A 16721-nucleotide genomic window follows, 5' to 3' on the forward strand; every position below is an offset into this window, starting at 1 on the left:
GTTGTTGTTTAACTTAAAATTGTCCTTACTTAAAAACTCCTCTGATTTCAGCCTCTCGACAGTAAATATTCTCAGAGTTCTGTTGTCCTTCATGAAAGTAGAATAAGACATTTGCAAAACAACAACGGACATTTTTGACTATTTTCTGACCAATAACTCAATCATAATCAATGATTTACCCATCAAGTAGCTCTCAGTCTCCAAAAGATTGGTGAGTACAACATCACTCCCTCTTGTGTGTCATTGAAAATGAAAAAATGACATTGTGGCGGTGGGGGCGAAGTACAATTTTGAGAATTATTATGCTCATCTAAAAAAAGGAGTTGGAATAATTCCTAGCTCTTCAGTAGTGGATTTATTTTAAAACTGAAATACTATACTATATTTTTCAGTTCCAAATAAAAACAAAACATTTGTAATTCTTTTATGCTGCCTTGGTTTTATATGGGTAAATGTCACCCATGCTGAAACAGTCACGCTTAAAGTCCTATTTTCAAGAAGTTATTGAGGATTTGAAATTTTAGGCATTCACAGTGAAGCCAATGTCACGTTGGTGGCAGGAGTCGGCCCCCAAAGCAGACACTGACAACAAAGTAGGAAATGAAACTTTATTGATCAAAGTGTCAAACAAATATCTCATGGCTCTAAATCTCTACGGTGGCTGGCAGCAGCTGAACTCTCAACACGTTGCGGCTGTAAGAGAAGAACAAAATGGGAATCAGTCCAAAGTAGTTTTCTTGTACTTAAACAGGTGCTGTTTTTTTCAGCAAGACAGATTGGGTCTTGAAACTGGCTTACCTGTGGGACATTTTTAACCTGAGGAACAATTGCTTGAGGATACAAATGACGGTGACCACAGATCCATGTTTGAGACAACTTCAAACCTCTTTGAATTCTGTATTCAACTCAAAGCAGAATATTGCTACAAAAATTCTGAAAATCTTTCTTCCATTTTCAAGATCATATCTTTGGGAGAAAAAGTCATGACAGGCCACTGGCTCCTGTTGCATTTCTTTTTTTTTTTGATTCAATTCAAGGTCAACTACGTGAATGTTGGTCCTGTTATCAAAGTACATAAATCACCATTAATCCATCAAGCTGGAATTTCAAATGTCATTTAGTCAGAAACTACGCTTTTACACTTTCAATTTGAAATTGTACATCAAAGAACTGTGCGCTTACTTTTTTTTTTTCAATCTTTATTGAACAACAATTCAACACAGGACAGGATATTAAAGTAAAAGTAAAAACTGCAGCGGTAAATTTCGTCCTTCAATACAAACATAATTTCAATAACATTCAATGATAGCTTCATTGACCGCTGATCTTCTCACCAGCACACTTGTGTTTCTTAACCTGATACTTATGAGGGAACTGTTTATCGCACACAGCGCAACTGAATGGTTTCTCACCAGTGTGTGTTCTTGTGTGCGCTATCAAAGTAGCTCTTCCCGTGAACCTTTTGCCACAAACAGAGCATGAAAACTCTCTCTCTCCAGTGTGTATTCTCACGTGTTGGTTCAATCGTGAACGATCACTGAACGCTAAGGTACAGAACGCGCAGGCAAAAGGCTTCTCACCAGTGTGCGTTCTGGTGTGTGCTCTTAAATGTCCATTACTAGAGAATCTCTTACCGCAAACCGAACAAGCAAAAGGCTTTTCTCCGGTGTGGTTTCTTGTGTGTATTTTCAAATGATCCTTTGCAGAGAATGCTTTCCCACAAAATTTGCAAGCAAAAGGTTTTTCTCCAGTGTGTGTTCTCTTGTGGTTCGTTAAACTAATCTTTTGAGTGAATCCAAGACCACATTCTGTGCAAACAAAAGATTTCTCGCCCGTGTGTATTTTTGTGTGTGTTCTTAAATCCCCCTTTCTAGAGAATCTTTTATCACAAACTGTACAGCCAAAAGGTTTGTGTCCATTGTGCATACTCATGTGATTTGTTAAACTAATCTTTTGAGTGAATCTCAGACCACATACTGAGCATGCTAAATGTTTCTTCTCCCTGGTGTGTGTTACCATGTGTTGAACCAATCCCGTACGATCACCGAAACATGCGGCGCAGGCTGAGCAGGCAAAAGGTTTCTCACCAGTGTGCGTTCTCGTGTGCCTAATTAAACTTCCCTTTACAGAGAATCTTTTGTCACAAAGTGAACAGGCGAAAGGTTTCTCACCTGTGTGTGTTCTCATGTGAGTTATTAAATGAATCTTTTGATTTACTCTGAGCTCACACACTGAGCAAGCAAATTTCTTCTCGCCAGTGTGTGTTCTTGTGTGTGTAGTTAAATGCCCCTTAGTTGAGAATCGTTTATCACAAACTGAACAGGCAAAAGGTTTCTCCCCAGAGTGTGTTCTCGTGTGTATTATTAAATGTCCCCTTATCGAGAATCTTTTATCACAAATTGAGCAAGCAAAGGGTTTTTCTCCAGTATGTGTTCTTGTGTGTCTTTTTAACGATGACTTGTTGACCAAGGTTTTGTCACACTGAGGACATTTGACACATTTGTTGTTAGTGTGACATGTCTTATCACCTTTCGAGTGTTCATCATCATCATCATCACCAGAGTCAAGAGAGTGTGACGTTATGTCATCACTACGTGATAGTGGAGGTAAGAAACAGCCTGCTTGGGACCCTCCACAGTGGTCTCGATCACCTTCTTCTTCTTCGTCATCAGGTTCACTCCTCAAAACGACGGTCAATGGAAAGTTGATGTCAGCCTCCTGTTCTTTTTCTTTAATGTGTGGGGACTCTGGCTTTCGCTGCTCGGGATGAAGATCTTCTTGACTGACGTCTGCATGACAAACACACAGTTTGGTCAAGTCAAGCTTTACTTAGAGGTGTTCCAGCAAGCAGGTTACGTGAAAACACGGAAGAAGTTGACCCTGAGATGATAGTAAGCCTGATTATTCTGTTCCAAAGAGCTGGGGGAGAAGAATTCCGACTCAGTTACCGGGGTAACTGACTCTGTGAACCTAACTTGCACACCACTGTCACCGGCCTCATCAAGGACGGTGACGAGTCTGCATATCGACATATCTTGTCTTGAGTTTGTTATCACATTTCTGTCGGACCAATTATATATTACTCCTGCACTCATTGTAGTAGTCTGGCCACGCTGCACTATTTGCATATCTGTTGTTGACCAATACTGGCCACTCATGTGCCTGAGTAGCATCTGCAACATTTGCACAATCGACATTGTCCCAGATTATCGCACTACTGGTCACTTTAAACTGCATCTCATCTTGAAGTCTCGCCGCCCTTTGCACAATGGTCATTGCAGCGGACTATTGTTCTATTAGTCATTTCAAACTGCTCTAATTGCTCGAGGACTCTGCATCTTTTTGCACAGTTGTCAAAAAAAATTATAAAACCAAATAAATAAATGCATAAATAATTGTACCGGCATTACCAGATTACTAGCAACCTTTTATTGGTCAGTGACATTTTTTTCAGTGTCTTTATGTCTCCAAAGTGTTCTCTGTCAATTGACTGTGTGTTGTCATACTAGAGCGGCTCCAACTACCGGAGATGAATTCCTCGTGGGTTTTTTGGACATATTTGTTCTGATTATCTAATTAAATTCATGGTTTATTGATGTATTGTCTATATAGTGATTTCAATTATAGTATTTTATTTTGAGTATTTTATTAACATTACTAAAATATCTTTACGTGAACATTTGAAATGTTGAAATTTTAATAATTGCTTCATTAATAATCATCAATTAAAATTGGTAGAAATCAATAATTGTATTGGTTAAAAATTGTTAATTTATTCACTTTTGTAATAATTTGTAAATTGCTTTATTGTAAATAAAATAAAAAATATTTTTAAAGAGCCCAATATTATTGCATTATAAAGAGTACATTTTGTTTTTTAAAAAACATTTTTGACCTCATTTACAAATGACCTTTTTGGCTTCCAAATGTGACGTGGGTGGGCACACGTCATGCACATCCCATTCCATTTACGAGACTGTTACATTAGGGTCTGCAAATCAACGACACAAATATGTACATAGTATTGCGTGAAAAAAAACAAAAAAATGTGTTGAATGTCAAATGAATATTTACTTGATTGACAAATGTCAAAAAAGTGGACCGACCTGCTGTGTGTGGCACATGTTGAGGCAGCTTGAAAACGGCGTCCAGCAGCAGTTGACGTTGCCCCTTGTTGTCCTCTTTTGTTCGACGAAGTTCCTCCCCGTACTCTTCCGTCACAATTTTCGCACACATTTTCCCACGACGATGCGAACTTCGACGTGGGCGTCTCTTTGCTGGCGGCTAGCTAAACTAAGCTAAAATAAGATAAGCTAGCCTGAGAAGACCAAACACGAAGATTATTGTAGTGTAGTAGTGATGAGACGTAATATTTCGTGAAAGGCACTTCGCGGCTTTTATAACATTTGCCCGAGTGACGTAACAGATTCCGTTCAACGCTTCTTCTTATTATTTTTATTTCAGTCATATTATGCACATCACAACTTACATGGCAGCCATTTTCCGTCGTGCTTGTCCTCATGGAGGGTCGCTGGCGTGTTGGCGCCCATCTCAGCTAACTGTGGGCGTTATCAGGAGTCCCACGCAGTTTCCAGGAAAGATACGCCCCGGTGCAACATGATTGGCTCCTGCGTCGCGGGAAGCTCAGGCTACGCGGATGGAGCGAGATGACCATCCCCAACATGTGTCACATTTGTACGAAATTAAAACGAAGACGTTTGTTATGGTTAGGTTTATGGCTAGGATTGGGCCTTAAAGAGATTAAGGCTCGGATTAGTGGGAACCATATTAACGTAGTTAAATCACAACTCCGATCAGGAAGTGTCCGGCCTAGAAACTATGTGGGAATCCTAATAACGAACCCTGGTCGCCAGCCAATCAGTGCAGGGCACATTTAAACAAACAAACAATCGTCCACATTCACACCTGTGGGCAATTTAGAGTCTTCAATGAACCGAGCACGCATGTTTTTGGGATGTGGGAGGAAAGCGGAGTGCCAGGAGAAAAGCCACGCAGGCATGCAAACTCCACACATACGAGGATTTGAACCCGCAACCTCAGAACTGTGAGGCGGATGCGCTAACCAGTCGTCCACCGTGCTACTTTAGCGTCTGAAATAAGAGTATCATTTATGTCAGGTTTGTCCATTCTTTTTTTGTTTGTTTGTAGCCCATGAAAAGAGCATTGAAGAGCAAAGAACACTGGAGCTCCGCCATAGTGACCATAGGGTCCTTGTTCACCTCTCTGACCGAGACCCTTCTTCAGCTCGGTCGGACGGCCAGATCTAGGAAGGGTCCCTGGTGCTTCCGAACTTTTTCCATTTCCGAATAATCCAGACCACAGTGCTTTTCGGGACCTTCAATACTGCTAAAATTCGTTTGTATCCTTCCCCAGATTTGTGCCTTGACTCAATCCGGTCTCGGAGGTCTACAGACACTTCCTTAGACTTCATTGCCTGGTTTCTGCTCTGATATGCACTGCCAACTACGAGACCTTACATAGACAGCTGTGTGCCATTCCAAATGATGTTCAATCATCTGAATTTACCACACGTTGATACCCTAGCGCACTGTAGCATTCCTGCCAACCGACGTGCCTACGTGGTGGCCATGTTGAAGAGGTCGACATTGAAAATAAGTCGTAACTTCATCATTTTGTTCAAGCGATTTTCATGAGGTTTACTTTTCTTCTTTTAATCAACGCTAAATAGCGTGGGCTATCAATTGGGGGGGGGGGGGGGGGGGGGAGCACAAAAAATTACATTTGCCTAAGAAAGGTTACACCCAGTTCACCATGAGCTTCATCAGACTCTGCCCAGCATCCATGTTGTATCTGTATAATGTCTTAACAGAACGTGAGAAACATGGTATCCCATCAGAACGTGACGGAATGTGCTGACATCTGTGATAAACTGCACGCCACTACAATGAATGCTGAACTCTGTCACTGTCCGAAGACTTTTATTTGATTTCGGATCACATAAACTTTCACAGCGTAACAAGATGAATCCGTTTCTTTACAAATAATTTAAACGATCATTTGCAGTTGCTCTTCTCACCGGTGCACTTGTGTTTGTTCAGCTGATAATTAAAAGAGAATCGTTCATCACACACACGGCAACTGAACGGTTTCTCACCAGTGTGTGTTCTCATGTGTTTATTCAGTCCTGAACGATCAATGAAAGTTAAGGTACAGACTGAGCAGGCAAAAGGTTTCTCTCCAGTGTGTGTTCTTGAGTGAGTTTTTAAATTTCTATTTTCAGCGAATCCTTTACCACAAACGGAACAAACAAAAGGTTTCTCTCCAGTGTGTGTTCTTGTGTGTGTTCTTAAATGTCCCTTGTCAGAGAATCTTTGGCCACAAACTAAACAAGCAAAAGGTTTCTCTCCAGTGTGTGTCCTCGTGTGCCTAATTAAGCTTCCCTTTTCGGAGAATCTTTTATCACAAATTAAGCAGGCAAAAGGTTTCTCTCCAGTGTGTATTCTCATGTGAGTTGTTAAATGAATCTTTTGAGTTACTCGGAGACCACAAACGGAGCAGGCAAAAGTTTTCTCCCCAGTGTGTGTCTTTGTGTGAGTTATTAAATGTCCCTTTTGAGTGAAACTTTTACCACAAACTGAGCAGATGAAAGGTTTCTCACCAGTGTGGTTTCTTGTGTGATTTGTTAAACCAATCTTTACAGAGAATCTTTCGTCGCAAACCGAGCAGGCAAAAGGTTTCTCACCAGTGTGTGTTCTTGTGTGGCGACTTAAACTTCCCTTTTCGGAGAATTTTTTGCCACATACCGAGCAGGCAAAAGGTTTATCTCCTGTGTGTGTTCTTGTGTGTACTCTTAAATGTCCCTTTTCAGAGAATCTTTTAGGACAAACTGAGCAGGCAAAAGGCTTCTCCCCAGTGTGCGTTCTTGAGTGTCCTATTAACTGTCCCTTCTGAGTGAATCTTTTACCACAAATTGAGCAAGCATAGGGTTTCTCGCCTGTGTGTGTTCTAGTGTGTATTTTTAACAAATACTCTTTGGCAAAGGTCTTGTCACAGTGAGAACACTTCACGTGTTTGTCGTCAGCGTGACATGACATATCACCTTTTGAGTGTTCATCATCATCATCATCATCATCATCATCATCATCAGCGACAGGAGAGTGTGACGTTGTCTCGTCGCTATCTGATAGTGGAGCTAAGACGCTGTTTGCTCGTGATCCTCCACAGTGGTCTCCATCACCTTCTTCTTCTTCTTCCTCATCTTCACTCTTCACAATGACAGTCAACGGAAACTGTGTGATATCAGCCTCCTGCTCTTCCTCTTTAATGTAGGAGGGCTCTTGCTCCTCATCCTCTTTAAAGTGCGAGGGCTCCAGCTCCTGCTGCTCAGGATGACGATCTTCTTCACGGACATCTACACGACAAGAGAAACGCACATGGTGTGATAAAGTCAAGCTTTTCTCAGTCCAGTCTCCTGTTGTGACTTTTTGGGCAATATATATGGAACATAATTATGAGGTTTGAGAATCACATTTGTTCCTGGAAATACAAAATCAGCACTTTTCAGAATGAGAAATAATTGATTGGATTCTCAGGGTCCCACAGAGGCCTTCCCCCATGTGTGAATATTCTCAACTTTTGTGTGTGTGAATATCTTGAAAATTGCGTTACTTTGTCTCAAAAGCAAACACGCGTGCCTGCTGAGCCACAAACGCACCTTCAACAAATCACAAGCAGAACTGAATGATATATTATACAAATGATAAGTCATGAAAAATGCTGCAGACACAGCATTAAAAAAAAAAAACACATGCGTAAATCGCAGATATATTTGTGGGTCTAATAAACACGTGTGAATCGCGGCTATATTTGTGTAAATAATTTTGAGACAAATCTCTCCCCATAAAAACAAACAACCAGACTAGAGAATACAGCTTTTTGTTTGTTCTCAATTGGACGAGTCTAACATAATTGCCTCATTCAGTTAGCACAGCTTCTTCCATGGCACCCTGTCGTAACGCTTACTTTCAATCAGCTTTTGACGAGTTAAATCACAAGTCATCAAATTAGTCCCTCGAGTTCAAGTCACAAAGACTCGAGTTGTCATCACTGGTAAGATGACTATCAAAAATCACGAAATTAACAAATGGACATACAGTGGTGGGATGAAAGAGCGTAAAAAAACTTGGTCACTGTACGTACTTAAGTACAACATGTGAGTACTTTTGCTACCTCAGAAATTTGGTTAAAAATAGAAAGTGAACCAACCTGCTTTGTGGAACACAACTCGAGGCTGCTTGAAAACAGCGTCCAGTCGTTGACGATGTGGCTCGTTCTCCTCCATTGTTCGACAAAGTTCCTCCTCGTAATCGTCGATCACAAGTTTTGCACACATTTACATACGACAATAGACTTTAGACTCACACTTGGTCTTTGCTTAGCGACAACAAAGGCGTCTCTGTGTTAGCGGCTAGCAAGCTAAGCTAAATGAGCGAAGTCAACTCGAGACGCTTCAACGTGCAACCGAGACGAGTTAATCGGGAGACGAAGATTTAACAAATGACGTTTTAGCGCAGTAAAGTAGTACTTTCATTAAAGAGATTTCTGTATGTTCATTACTTATTCAAGTAAGAACTATTTAGTAAAGTGCGAGTCGAGGCTTGTTTTAGCTCGGTGGTGTCGCCGATTGATGGCGTACTACACTTTACTCCGCCCATTGCCTCGTGTGGTGACTCACCATTGGATGACGCGCTGAAGTCCGGTACTCAGTAGAAGAGTCATGATTGGTGCGTTCCCCGTTTACAGGTCTCCCAAGCCACAGCGAACGTAGATATGAACACTCGCTACGCCAGCGCAGTGTAGCAGCCAGGCTACACGACGTGCCTAAGTGGCGGCCATTTTGGGGAGGTGTCGTTCTCATAGAAAAACAACGCATGGACACGGAAATTAAGCCGCAACTTGCTCATTTATCAACTGATTTTCACGAGGGTCACTGTTTTGTCAATGCTCTGCTATCAATACAGAACATTTTGAAAAAAAGAAAAAATATTACATGTGAAAGGGACTCCCAGTTCAATTGTCATAATTGTAATGGCAACAGGCGCCGAGGATGTGTTTCTGCTCGGGGAGCATAGAGGGGACACAATGTGGTATTGACAACCACGAATTGATGTTGTTGTCGGCTTGTTGCGTAAGGTTTATGAAAATCACTCTGTACCACATTTCAAAACTAACATCACCACAATTAGAAAGTGACAGCACGCATGAAAAATTTAATAAGACGCTGCTATTTCATGGATTTTAGTTCCGTGTAACAATGTAACAGTTTATGAACTTGTAAAATATATCAAAATTGTTTCTTTATCAATAATATGCTATACTGTGCTATATGGCAGTCTTATTTATATTTCTACAACATTCTTATTTTTTTTTAAACTATTATATACAGAATATTATAAATATTGTACATACAGTCCCCTCCAAAAGTATTGTAACAGCAATGTCAATTCCTTTGTTTTTGTTGTATACTGAAGACATTTGGCTTGATGCAGTTATTGCAAGTAAGGGTTATGCCACCGAATATTCCCTGTTATTCACTTTAGGTTAATTTAATAATGTTGCGATATCATTACAGTATAGGATGGAAAAATGTGGGCCATCTAGCTGGTTAAACAAAATTGAGAGCCCCATTTCTTTATTTTTAAATTTGTTCTGTTCAGCTGCATGGCCATGAAGAATGGTGGACCTCTACTCCTTTTGTGCTGGAACAGTTTTGTTGTGCAACAGGTGAGTTTGAAATACTTCCTCTGTTTATTTGCTTGAAACGCTGGGCAAAATAGATTGACATGACAACATATGGAGGTAAAAAAAAAATATATATATATATATATTACAATATCCGTCCATCCATTATCTGAGCCGCTTCTCCTCACTAGGGTCGCGGGCGTGCTGGAGCCTATCCCAGCTGTCATCGGGCAGGAGGCGGGGTACACCCTGAACTGGTTGCCAGCCAATCACAGGGAACATTGAAACAAACAACCATTCGCACTCACAGTCATGCCTACGGGCAATTTAGAGTCTCCAATTAATGCATGTTTTTGGGATGTGGGAGGAAACCGGAGTGCCCGGAGAAAACCCACGCAGGCACGGGGAGAACATGCAAACTCCACACAGGCGGGGACGGGGATTGAACCCCGCACCTCAGAACTGTGAGGCTGACGCTCTAACCAGTCGGCCACCGTGCCGCAATATTACAATATATATATATATATATATAATATTACAACAAACAAACTGTTTTAATTAGGTTTTGTCGTCTTCATCCAAAAGTTGACTCTTTTTCCATGGCTGGGCGAAGTGCCATTGAGCAATTTTGTGTTTTTGCTGTGATTTCACTTCTCTATTGACTCATCATATTCAAGGCCAGCTGAGCAAAAGATTGGTCCCATTATCAGAATACGTAAATCATTGCAGTGTCATTTCGAGTGTCAAACTAAGTTTTTACACTCGAAATCCTAAATTGTAAGACACAGAATTGTGTGCTGTCATTTTAAAATGAGCAACTTAACCTTAAGTGACTTATCCAAAGGAAAACAACTACATTTTATCCTTGATGCATTTAGTCTCCTGGAATAGTTTGAAGACTTGCATTTTATTCAGGATCAAATATACACTTAAGAGTGAAATTTCTTTACAATTGATATAAAGTTTAATTGACTGCTGCTCCTCTACTCACCAGCACACTTGTGTTTCCTAATCTGATAGCAATAAGAAAATATTTTATGACACACACTGCAACTGAAGGGTTTCTCACCACTGTGCGTTCTTGAGTGTGATGTCAAAGTGCCTCTTTGAGAAAATCTTTTGCCACAAATTGAGCATGAAAATTTTTTTTCCCCAGTGTGTGTTCTCTTGTGTTGATTCAACCCTGAACGACCGCTGAAAGACAAATTGCAGACCGAGCAGGCATAAGGTTTTTCACCAGTGTGTGTTCGTGTGTGATTTGTTAAACTGATCTTTTGAGTGAATCCAAGACCACATACTGAACATGAAAAAGGTTTCTCCCCAGTGTGTGTTCTCGTGTGTGTTGTTAAATATCCCTTTACAGAGAATCTTTTACCACAAACTGAACAGACATAAGGTTTCTCTCCAGTGTGTGTTCGTCTGTGATTTGCTAAAGTAATCCTTTGAGTGAATCTAAGACCACACACTGAGCATGCAAAAGGCTTTTCCCCAGTGTGCGTTCTTGTGTGCACTTTGAAATATTCCTTCTGAGTAAATCTTTTCCCACAAACTGAGCAGGAATAAGGTTTCTCCCCTGTATGCGTTCTTGTGTGCACTTTGAAATATTCTTTCTTCGTAAATCTTTTGCCGCAAACTGAGCAGGAAAAAGGTTTCTCTCCAGTGTGGACACTTGTGTGAGCTATTAAATGTTTCTTTGCAGAGTAGCTTTTGCCGCAAACTGAGCAGGCAAAAGGTTTTTCTCCAGTGTGTGTTCTTGCGTGTGTTCTTAAATGTCCCTTTCTTGAGAATCTTTTACTGCAAACTGAGCAGGCAAAAGGTTTCTCTCCAATGTGTGTTCTTGAGTGTCTTTTCAATGATGACTGGTTCAAAAAGGTTTTGTCACACTGAGAACATTTCATGTGTTTCTTGTCGGTGTGAAATGTCACATCACCTTTTGAGTGTGCATCAGTGTCAGCAAACTGTGACATTATGTCGTCACTATCAGATAGAGGAGCCATGAGGCCGTCGAGTTCGGCGGATCCTCCACAGTGGTCTCCGTTGCCATCTTCCCTCTTCACAATGACACCAAACAATGGAAAATTTATGTCAACTTCCTGCTCTTCCTCCTTGATGTGGGAGGTCTCTGACGACTCTTCCTCTTTAATGTAAGGTGACACTGTCTCCCGCTGCTCAGGATGAAGATCATCTCTGATATCTGCATGTCACGAGAAGACAAACACACATGGTTTGTTAAAGTCAAACTTTGCTCTGCCAAGTATCAACATGACGACATCGACGTTTTGAGGCAGTCGTGTTGTGTTAGTCCAAACAGGAGCACTGGATCAGCTGGGAAACCCTGGAACATCGCAAGCTCACCTGGCGGAAACTTTGGCAAATGGAATGAAGCAGAACAAGCTCCATTATCAGAGACACCCACGATTTTCTTCCAACTCCCAAAAATCTACACGAGTGGGTGGGTGAGGACCTCACGTGAGCTCTGCCTAACACCGGCACAGCGTTGCGTCAGCAAGGGCATCCGGCGTAAAACTTTGCAAAACATTTCTGAGCGTTCATTCCATGAATTTCATTATGATGATTTTTGTTTCCCCCGAGCTTTTAACTATTGTTCGCACAGTGACAGGAATTCATAAGCAATAATTATTATTATTGTTATACATTGACAGTTTCAGTGTTTATCAAGTTTCCCAATGCCAACGATGACTGCAATTTCTAAATTGTGTCAAGATTAAGTTACAACACAGATTCAACAATAGAGGTCGCGGCTAAAATCTCAACCCCTATTCACTTTGAATGAGGAAGGTTAGACGGAAATTACATATTGTCTGTTGGTGGACAAAAATGGCAAAAAAAAAAAAAAAAAAAAGAAAAGCTGCAAGGGGAATCGAAATCGAACAAAATCTGAGGCTTAAAGAAATGTTAAAAAACAATATTTTTTTTTTCGGAAACGGGAGAGAGTAAAAAGTGACCCAACCTGCTCTGTGCAACACAATACGAAGCTGCTTGAAAACAGCGTCCAGTCGTTGATTTCGTGTCTCGTTCGCCTCTTCGCGTCGACAAAGTTGCTCTTCGTGCTCTCCTTCTTCCGCGCGTTTTGCACACATTTCGATGGCGATGCAAACACTTGGTCTCTCCTGGACGACGTGACGTGAGGAAACGCGTCTCCTTGTTCGCAGCTAGCAACTTACGCTAAGCTAAGGCCGAGGAGTTCAAAGTGCAACGGTGACGAGTTCATCCCAAAAATGTAATGAATGACGTTTTCATCCAGTAAGTAGCCACGACCTTACTGTGCCGAAGCTTCAGTACAACCAAAGGAAGAATTATTTCACGAGACGTTTTCTGTCTTTCTTCTTCTTCGTTTTCTTCTTCTTCTTCTTCTTCTATTATGGCGGGTGGCATCTCACCTTTACAGCGTCACCGCATTTTTATTTGTACTCGTCCCAAACCGGTCTATGAAACTTCATGCTTGGCCAGCTCGCTAAACGAAGCTTGCCTGTCTCTTTTGAGTTTTGTAGTGACGGATGAAAGTTCGACGCCGTCGTGGTGGTTGTTGCGAATTGCAAGCCGTGCCGGGTTGCCATGTGGCCACGTCACACTGGCAAGGGCGCGACAACGCGGACTGTGTTGCCAGGTTGGCCAGAATGAAAATTCAAGTCAAAGTCAAGTCCCTTGGCTACCAACTGAAAGTCTTTCTTAAGTATTTGGCAAGCAAGCCGCAAGTCGTGACAATGACAACTTGTGTCGACTCGAGACAAGTCATTTGACTCGAGTCCCCCCCCCCCCCTCCCCCCCATCGTTACTGCTGAGAGGTTGAAATTCTGAGGATTTGGACAATTTAAACACGATCCCAACACGATTAATCGATTATCAAATAGTTATCGATGAATCGGATAATCGATGAACTGTTCATTAATCGATTCATTGTTGCGCCTCTAGTTTCCAAAATATTTTATTCAGGATCACATATACACTTTTACAGGTTATCATGAAGAGTAAAACTTTTATGATTACAATTTTCTTGACGTGTCATTTCCCACTGCTCTTCTCACCGGTACACTTGTGTCTCTTAACCTGGTGCTTGCGGGGGAATTGTTTATCACACGTACTGCAACTGAACGGCTTCTCGCCAGTGTGTGTTCTTGTGTGTATTGTCAACGTGCCGCTTTGATTGAACCCCTTGCCACAAACTGAGCACGAATACGGTTTCTCCCCAGTGTGTGTTCTCATGTGTTGATTTAATCCTGAACGATCACTGTAAGTTAAGCTGCAGACTGAACAGGCAAAGGGTTTCTCCCCTGTGTGTGTTCTTGTGTGTCTTCTTAAATCTCCCTTCCGAGAAAATCTTTTACCACAAACCAAGCAAACAAAAGGTTTCTTTCCTGTGTGGGTTTTCACGTGTTGAACCATTACGGTTCGATCTCTAAAAGCCAAGTTGCAAACTGAGCAGGCAAAAGGTTTTTCTCCAGTGTGTGTTCTTGTGTGCGTTTCAAATTGTCCTTTCCGAAAGAATCGTTTACCACAAATTGAGCAGGCGTACGGTTTCTCTCCAGTGTGTGTTCTTGTGTGGACTGTTAAATGTCCCTTTTCAGCAAACACTTTATCACAAACCGAACAGGCAAAAAGATTCTCCCTAGTGTGTGTTCTTGTGTGATATGTTAAACTTGCCTTTGTAATCAACCTTTTACCACAAACCGAGCAGGCAAACGGTTTATCCCCGGTGTGCGTCCTTATGTGATTTGTTAAGCTTTCCTTTACAGAGAATCTTTTATCACAAACTGAACAGGCAAAAGGTTTCTCTCCAGTGTGTATTCTGGTGTGTCGTTTTAACGATGACTTGTTGACAAAGGTTTTGTCACACTGAGAACATTTCCAGCGTTCGCCGCCGGCGCGACGTGCCTTACGACCGTTCGAGTGGCCATCGTCACCCGTGTCAGAAGAGTGCGACGTTATGTCGTCGCTATCTGACAGTGGCGCCAAGAGGCCGTCTGCTTGTGATCCTTCACAGTGCTCTCCATCACCTTCTTCTTGGTCGTCATCTTCACTCTTCACAATGACAACAGTCAACGGAAAGTCGGCGGCGTCAGCCTCCTGCTCTTCCTGCTTTACGTGGAAGTATTCTGGCTCCTCTTCCTCTTTAATATGAGCGAGTGCTGGCTGCCGCTGCTCAGAAGAAAGGTCGATTTCACCGACGTCTGCAGGACACAGGAAGCCAAAAATAAACCCAAGGTTTGGTAAAGTCAAACTTCCCTCAAGTCAAAACTCATGTTGTGACTTTGGTCTTTTGTACCATTGTGCTTGAAGGTGCCACTTTCATACCGTTCAGGAAGGAGACTAGTTCTGTGTCCCGGAGATGAGCCTACTTTGCTCCGAAACGTGCATGTCAACCCAAGAACAAAAGTTTGGGCTTTTCAAACAGGAGGAGATAGCTCCTCCTACAGCCAACAATGGGGTGTTCCGCCAAGTTCGGCGCCAACTCGGTTTGGAGTTTTAATGTTTCCAACCAGAGCTCGTATGTCACAGACTTCTTGTTTTTAATTACTTGAAACTTATTTTTTTTTTAATCAAGCAGTTGTTTCAATGAAAGTGTTAGAAACACGTGACGTGACGTTTACGTCAATGTGTGCATGTCACGCTGCTGTTCCGATTAATACATCCGATCGGAATCGATCAACATTCTGCAAGTAAACCCAATTTGTAGTAAGCTTCACCAATTTTAAAGCAGTTAATTTAATGTGTTATGTTCTCCAGTCAGTCCCCAATGACAACATAACACATCAATATCCCTCCTCACTCATTTTTTCAACATCCACACATTGTAGGCCGCTTAAAAATGAATGCTGGGCTGCAAATTGCCCCCGTGCTGTAGTTTGGACACCACTGTTTTATAACACGCGGATTGTGCTAAACGTGGAATTTGAAGGGTTAAAAGATCAAACGAAATCGATACATTTTCCCACCAATGACAAAAGTCGATGTTAGTTGACCACTATGCAGCAAAAACAGCACCCCAAAAAAAACAACTCCTAAAAATAAAATACACAATCGAACAAAAATGACGGATTACGTCTGGAGGTGGACAAAAAAAACCAAACAGCCGCCAACAAGCAGAATGGACAATGAGGGAGGTTTAAGCAATAAAAGAGGAACATTATTACAAATAGTGGAGTTACTAAACAGATGACAGGAAGACGTGAGTGAACCTGTTTTGTGTAGTTCATCTTGTGGCTCCTCGGGACAAACTGCGTCCAAGCGTTCTCGTTCGTGGTCCTCTTTTGTTCGACAACACTCGTCCTCGTACTCTTCTTCTTTCACGCTTTTTGCACACATGTTCACAAAAAAAACAAATCACGACACTTGACACTCACGGTTGATCTCTCCTTAGCCGCGTGTCGATGACGAATGTTTCTTTGTTAGCAGCTAGCGAGCTAAGTTCAACGAAGCTAAGCTAAGATAGCCTGAGAATCGTCGACGTGCACCGAAACGAGTTTATCCAAACACGATGTTTTACTCTACTAGTTGTGATGGACGTACAGTGTTCAATGCGAATTCGGGAACAATTAGGAAGCAAACAAGAGTGGGAGACTGAATTATTATGTTGGGGGGGGGGGGGGGGGGGGGTGACGTCATCGATGACGTTCAACGGCCACGACTTCGCGGCAAGCCTGTTTAACATTAAGTTTGGAATACGGAATTAACATGACGAAACACTTTCTCGCGGCTCGGGTGAATGTTGCCAAGTGTTGTGACAAAAAAAGTGAGACCCGACAAAAAATAAATAATATAAAAATAAAAATCGGAGACCAGGACGTACCTAGCAGGCTCTCCAGGGGGCGATGTCGGACATGGCTTACGTTTGAGAGTTCGACAGTCAAAGGGAAGAAGAACACTTACGTCGGTACTTACGTTTAAAGCGTAAACTGAGCTGTTGTGAACCTGCTCGTTCTACGCTGCATTAATAAATTACTAAAAGCGAACAATCTTCAAACCTACATATTTTAACA

General features: G+C 41.8%; 4 protein-coding genes across 5 annotated transcripts; all 4 read right to left on the minus strand.

Annotated features, from left to right (window-relative positions):
* Window positions 1-523: 523 nt before the first annotated feature.
* On the minus strand, window positions 524-4652 carry LOC133473236 (gastrula zinc finger protein XlCGF57.1-like). The gene is made up of 3 exons (XM_061764814.1): window positions 4490-4652; window positions 4107-4318; window positions 524-2789 (listed from the first exon to the last, which is right to left on the minus strand). Exons 2-3 carry the CDS (start codon window positions 4234-4236, stop codon window positions 1312-1314), a joined length of 1608 nt encoding a protein of 535 aa, XP_061620798.1. The 5' UTR covers window positions 4237-4318; window positions 4490-4652; the 3' UTR covers window positions 524-1311.
* A 1277-nt stretch (window positions 4653-5929) lies between these two features.
* LOC133473238 (gastrula zinc finger protein XlCGF57.1-like) lies at window positions 5930-8897 on the minus strand. The gene is made up of 2 exons (XM_061764816.1): window positions 8248-8897; window positions 5930-7393 (listed from the first exon to the last, which is right to left on the minus strand). The coding sequence occupies exons 1-2, from the start codon at window positions 8372-8374 to the stop codon at window positions 6036-6038; spliced, it is 1485 nt and encodes a 494-aa protein (XP_061620800.1). The 5' UTR covers window positions 8375-8897; the 3' UTR covers window positions 5930-6035.
* A 1295-nt stretch (window positions 8898-10192) lies between these two features.
* Window positions 10193-13426, minus strand: LOC133473243 (zinc finger protein OZF-like). 2 transcript variants are annotated; one of them, XM_061764822.1, is made up of 3 exons: window positions 12695-13426; window positions 11654-11917; window positions 10797-10917 (listed from the first exon to the last, which is right to left on the minus strand). In XM_061764822.1, exons 1-3 carry the CDS (start codon window positions 12822-12824, stop codon window positions 10901-10903), a joined length of 411 nt encoding a protein of 136 aa, XP_061620806.1. In that variant the 5' UTR covers window positions 12825-13426; the 3' UTR covers window positions 10797-10900. The 2 variants fall into 2 exon arrangements, with proteins under 2 accessions (XP_061620805.1, XP_061620806.1); XM_061764821.1 differs by having other exon boundaries at window positions 10193-11917; window positions 12695-13425.
* A 227-nt stretch (window positions 13427-13653) lies between these two features.
* On the minus strand, window positions 13654-16315 carry LOC133473246 (oocyte zinc finger protein XlCOF6.1-like). The gene is made up of 2 exons (XM_061764826.1): window positions 15921-16315; window positions 13654-14912 (listed from the first exon to the last, which is right to left on the minus strand). The coding sequence occupies exons 1-2, from the start codon at window positions 16045-16047 to the stop codon at window positions 13747-13749; spliced, it is 1293 nt and encodes a 430-aa protein (XP_061620810.1). The 5' UTR covers window positions 16048-16315; the 3' UTR covers window positions 13654-13746.
* Between the last annotated feature and the right edge of the window lie 406 nt (window positions 16316-16721).

The sequence above is a fragment of the Phyllopteryx taeniolatus genome, unplaced genomic scaffold (genome assembly GCF_024500385.1).
Source record: "Phyllopteryx taeniolatus isolate TA_2022b unplaced genomic scaffold, UOR_Ptae_1.2 contig_24, whole genome shotgun sequence".
NCBI lineage: Eukaryota > Metazoa > Chordata > Actinopteri > Syngnathiformes > Syngnathidae > Phyllopteryx > Phyllopteryx taeniolatus.

Bases quoted from the DNA above. Each gene is read 5' to 3' on its own strand.
- LOC133473243 (XM_061764821.1), bottom strand. From the start codon at position 12,824: ATGTGTGCAAAACGCGCGGAAGAAGGAGAGCACGAAGAGCAACTTTGT. The intron at 11,918-12,694 runs GTTGGGTCACTT...CGTGACATGCAG, and splicing joins TATTGTGTTGCACAGAGCAG to ATATCAGAGATGATCTTCAT.
- LOC133473236 (XM_061764814.1), bottom strand. From the start codon at position 4,236: ATGTGTGCGAAAATTGTGACGGAAGAGTACGGGGAGGAACTTCGTCGA. The intron at 2,790-4,106 runs GTCGGTCCACTT...TTTGTCATGCAG, and splicing joins ACATGTGCCACACACAGCAG to ACGTCAGTCAAGAAGATCTT.
- LOC133473246 (XM_061764826.1), bottom strand. From the start codon at position 16,047: ATGTGTGCAAAAAGCGTGAAAGAAGAAGAGTACGAGGACGAGTGTTGT. The intron at 14,913-15,920 runs GTTCACTCACGT...TGTGTCCTGCAG, and splicing joins AGATGAACTACACAAAACAG to ACGTCGGTGAAATCGACCTT.
- LOC133473238 (XM_061764816.1), bottom strand. From the start codon at position 8,374: ATGTGTGCAAAACTTGTGATCGACGATTACGAGGAGGAACTTTGTCGA. The intron at 7,394-8,247 runs GTTGGTTCACTT...CTTGTCGTGTAG, and splicing joins AGTTGTGTTCCACAAAGCAG to ATGTCCGTGAAGAAGATCGT.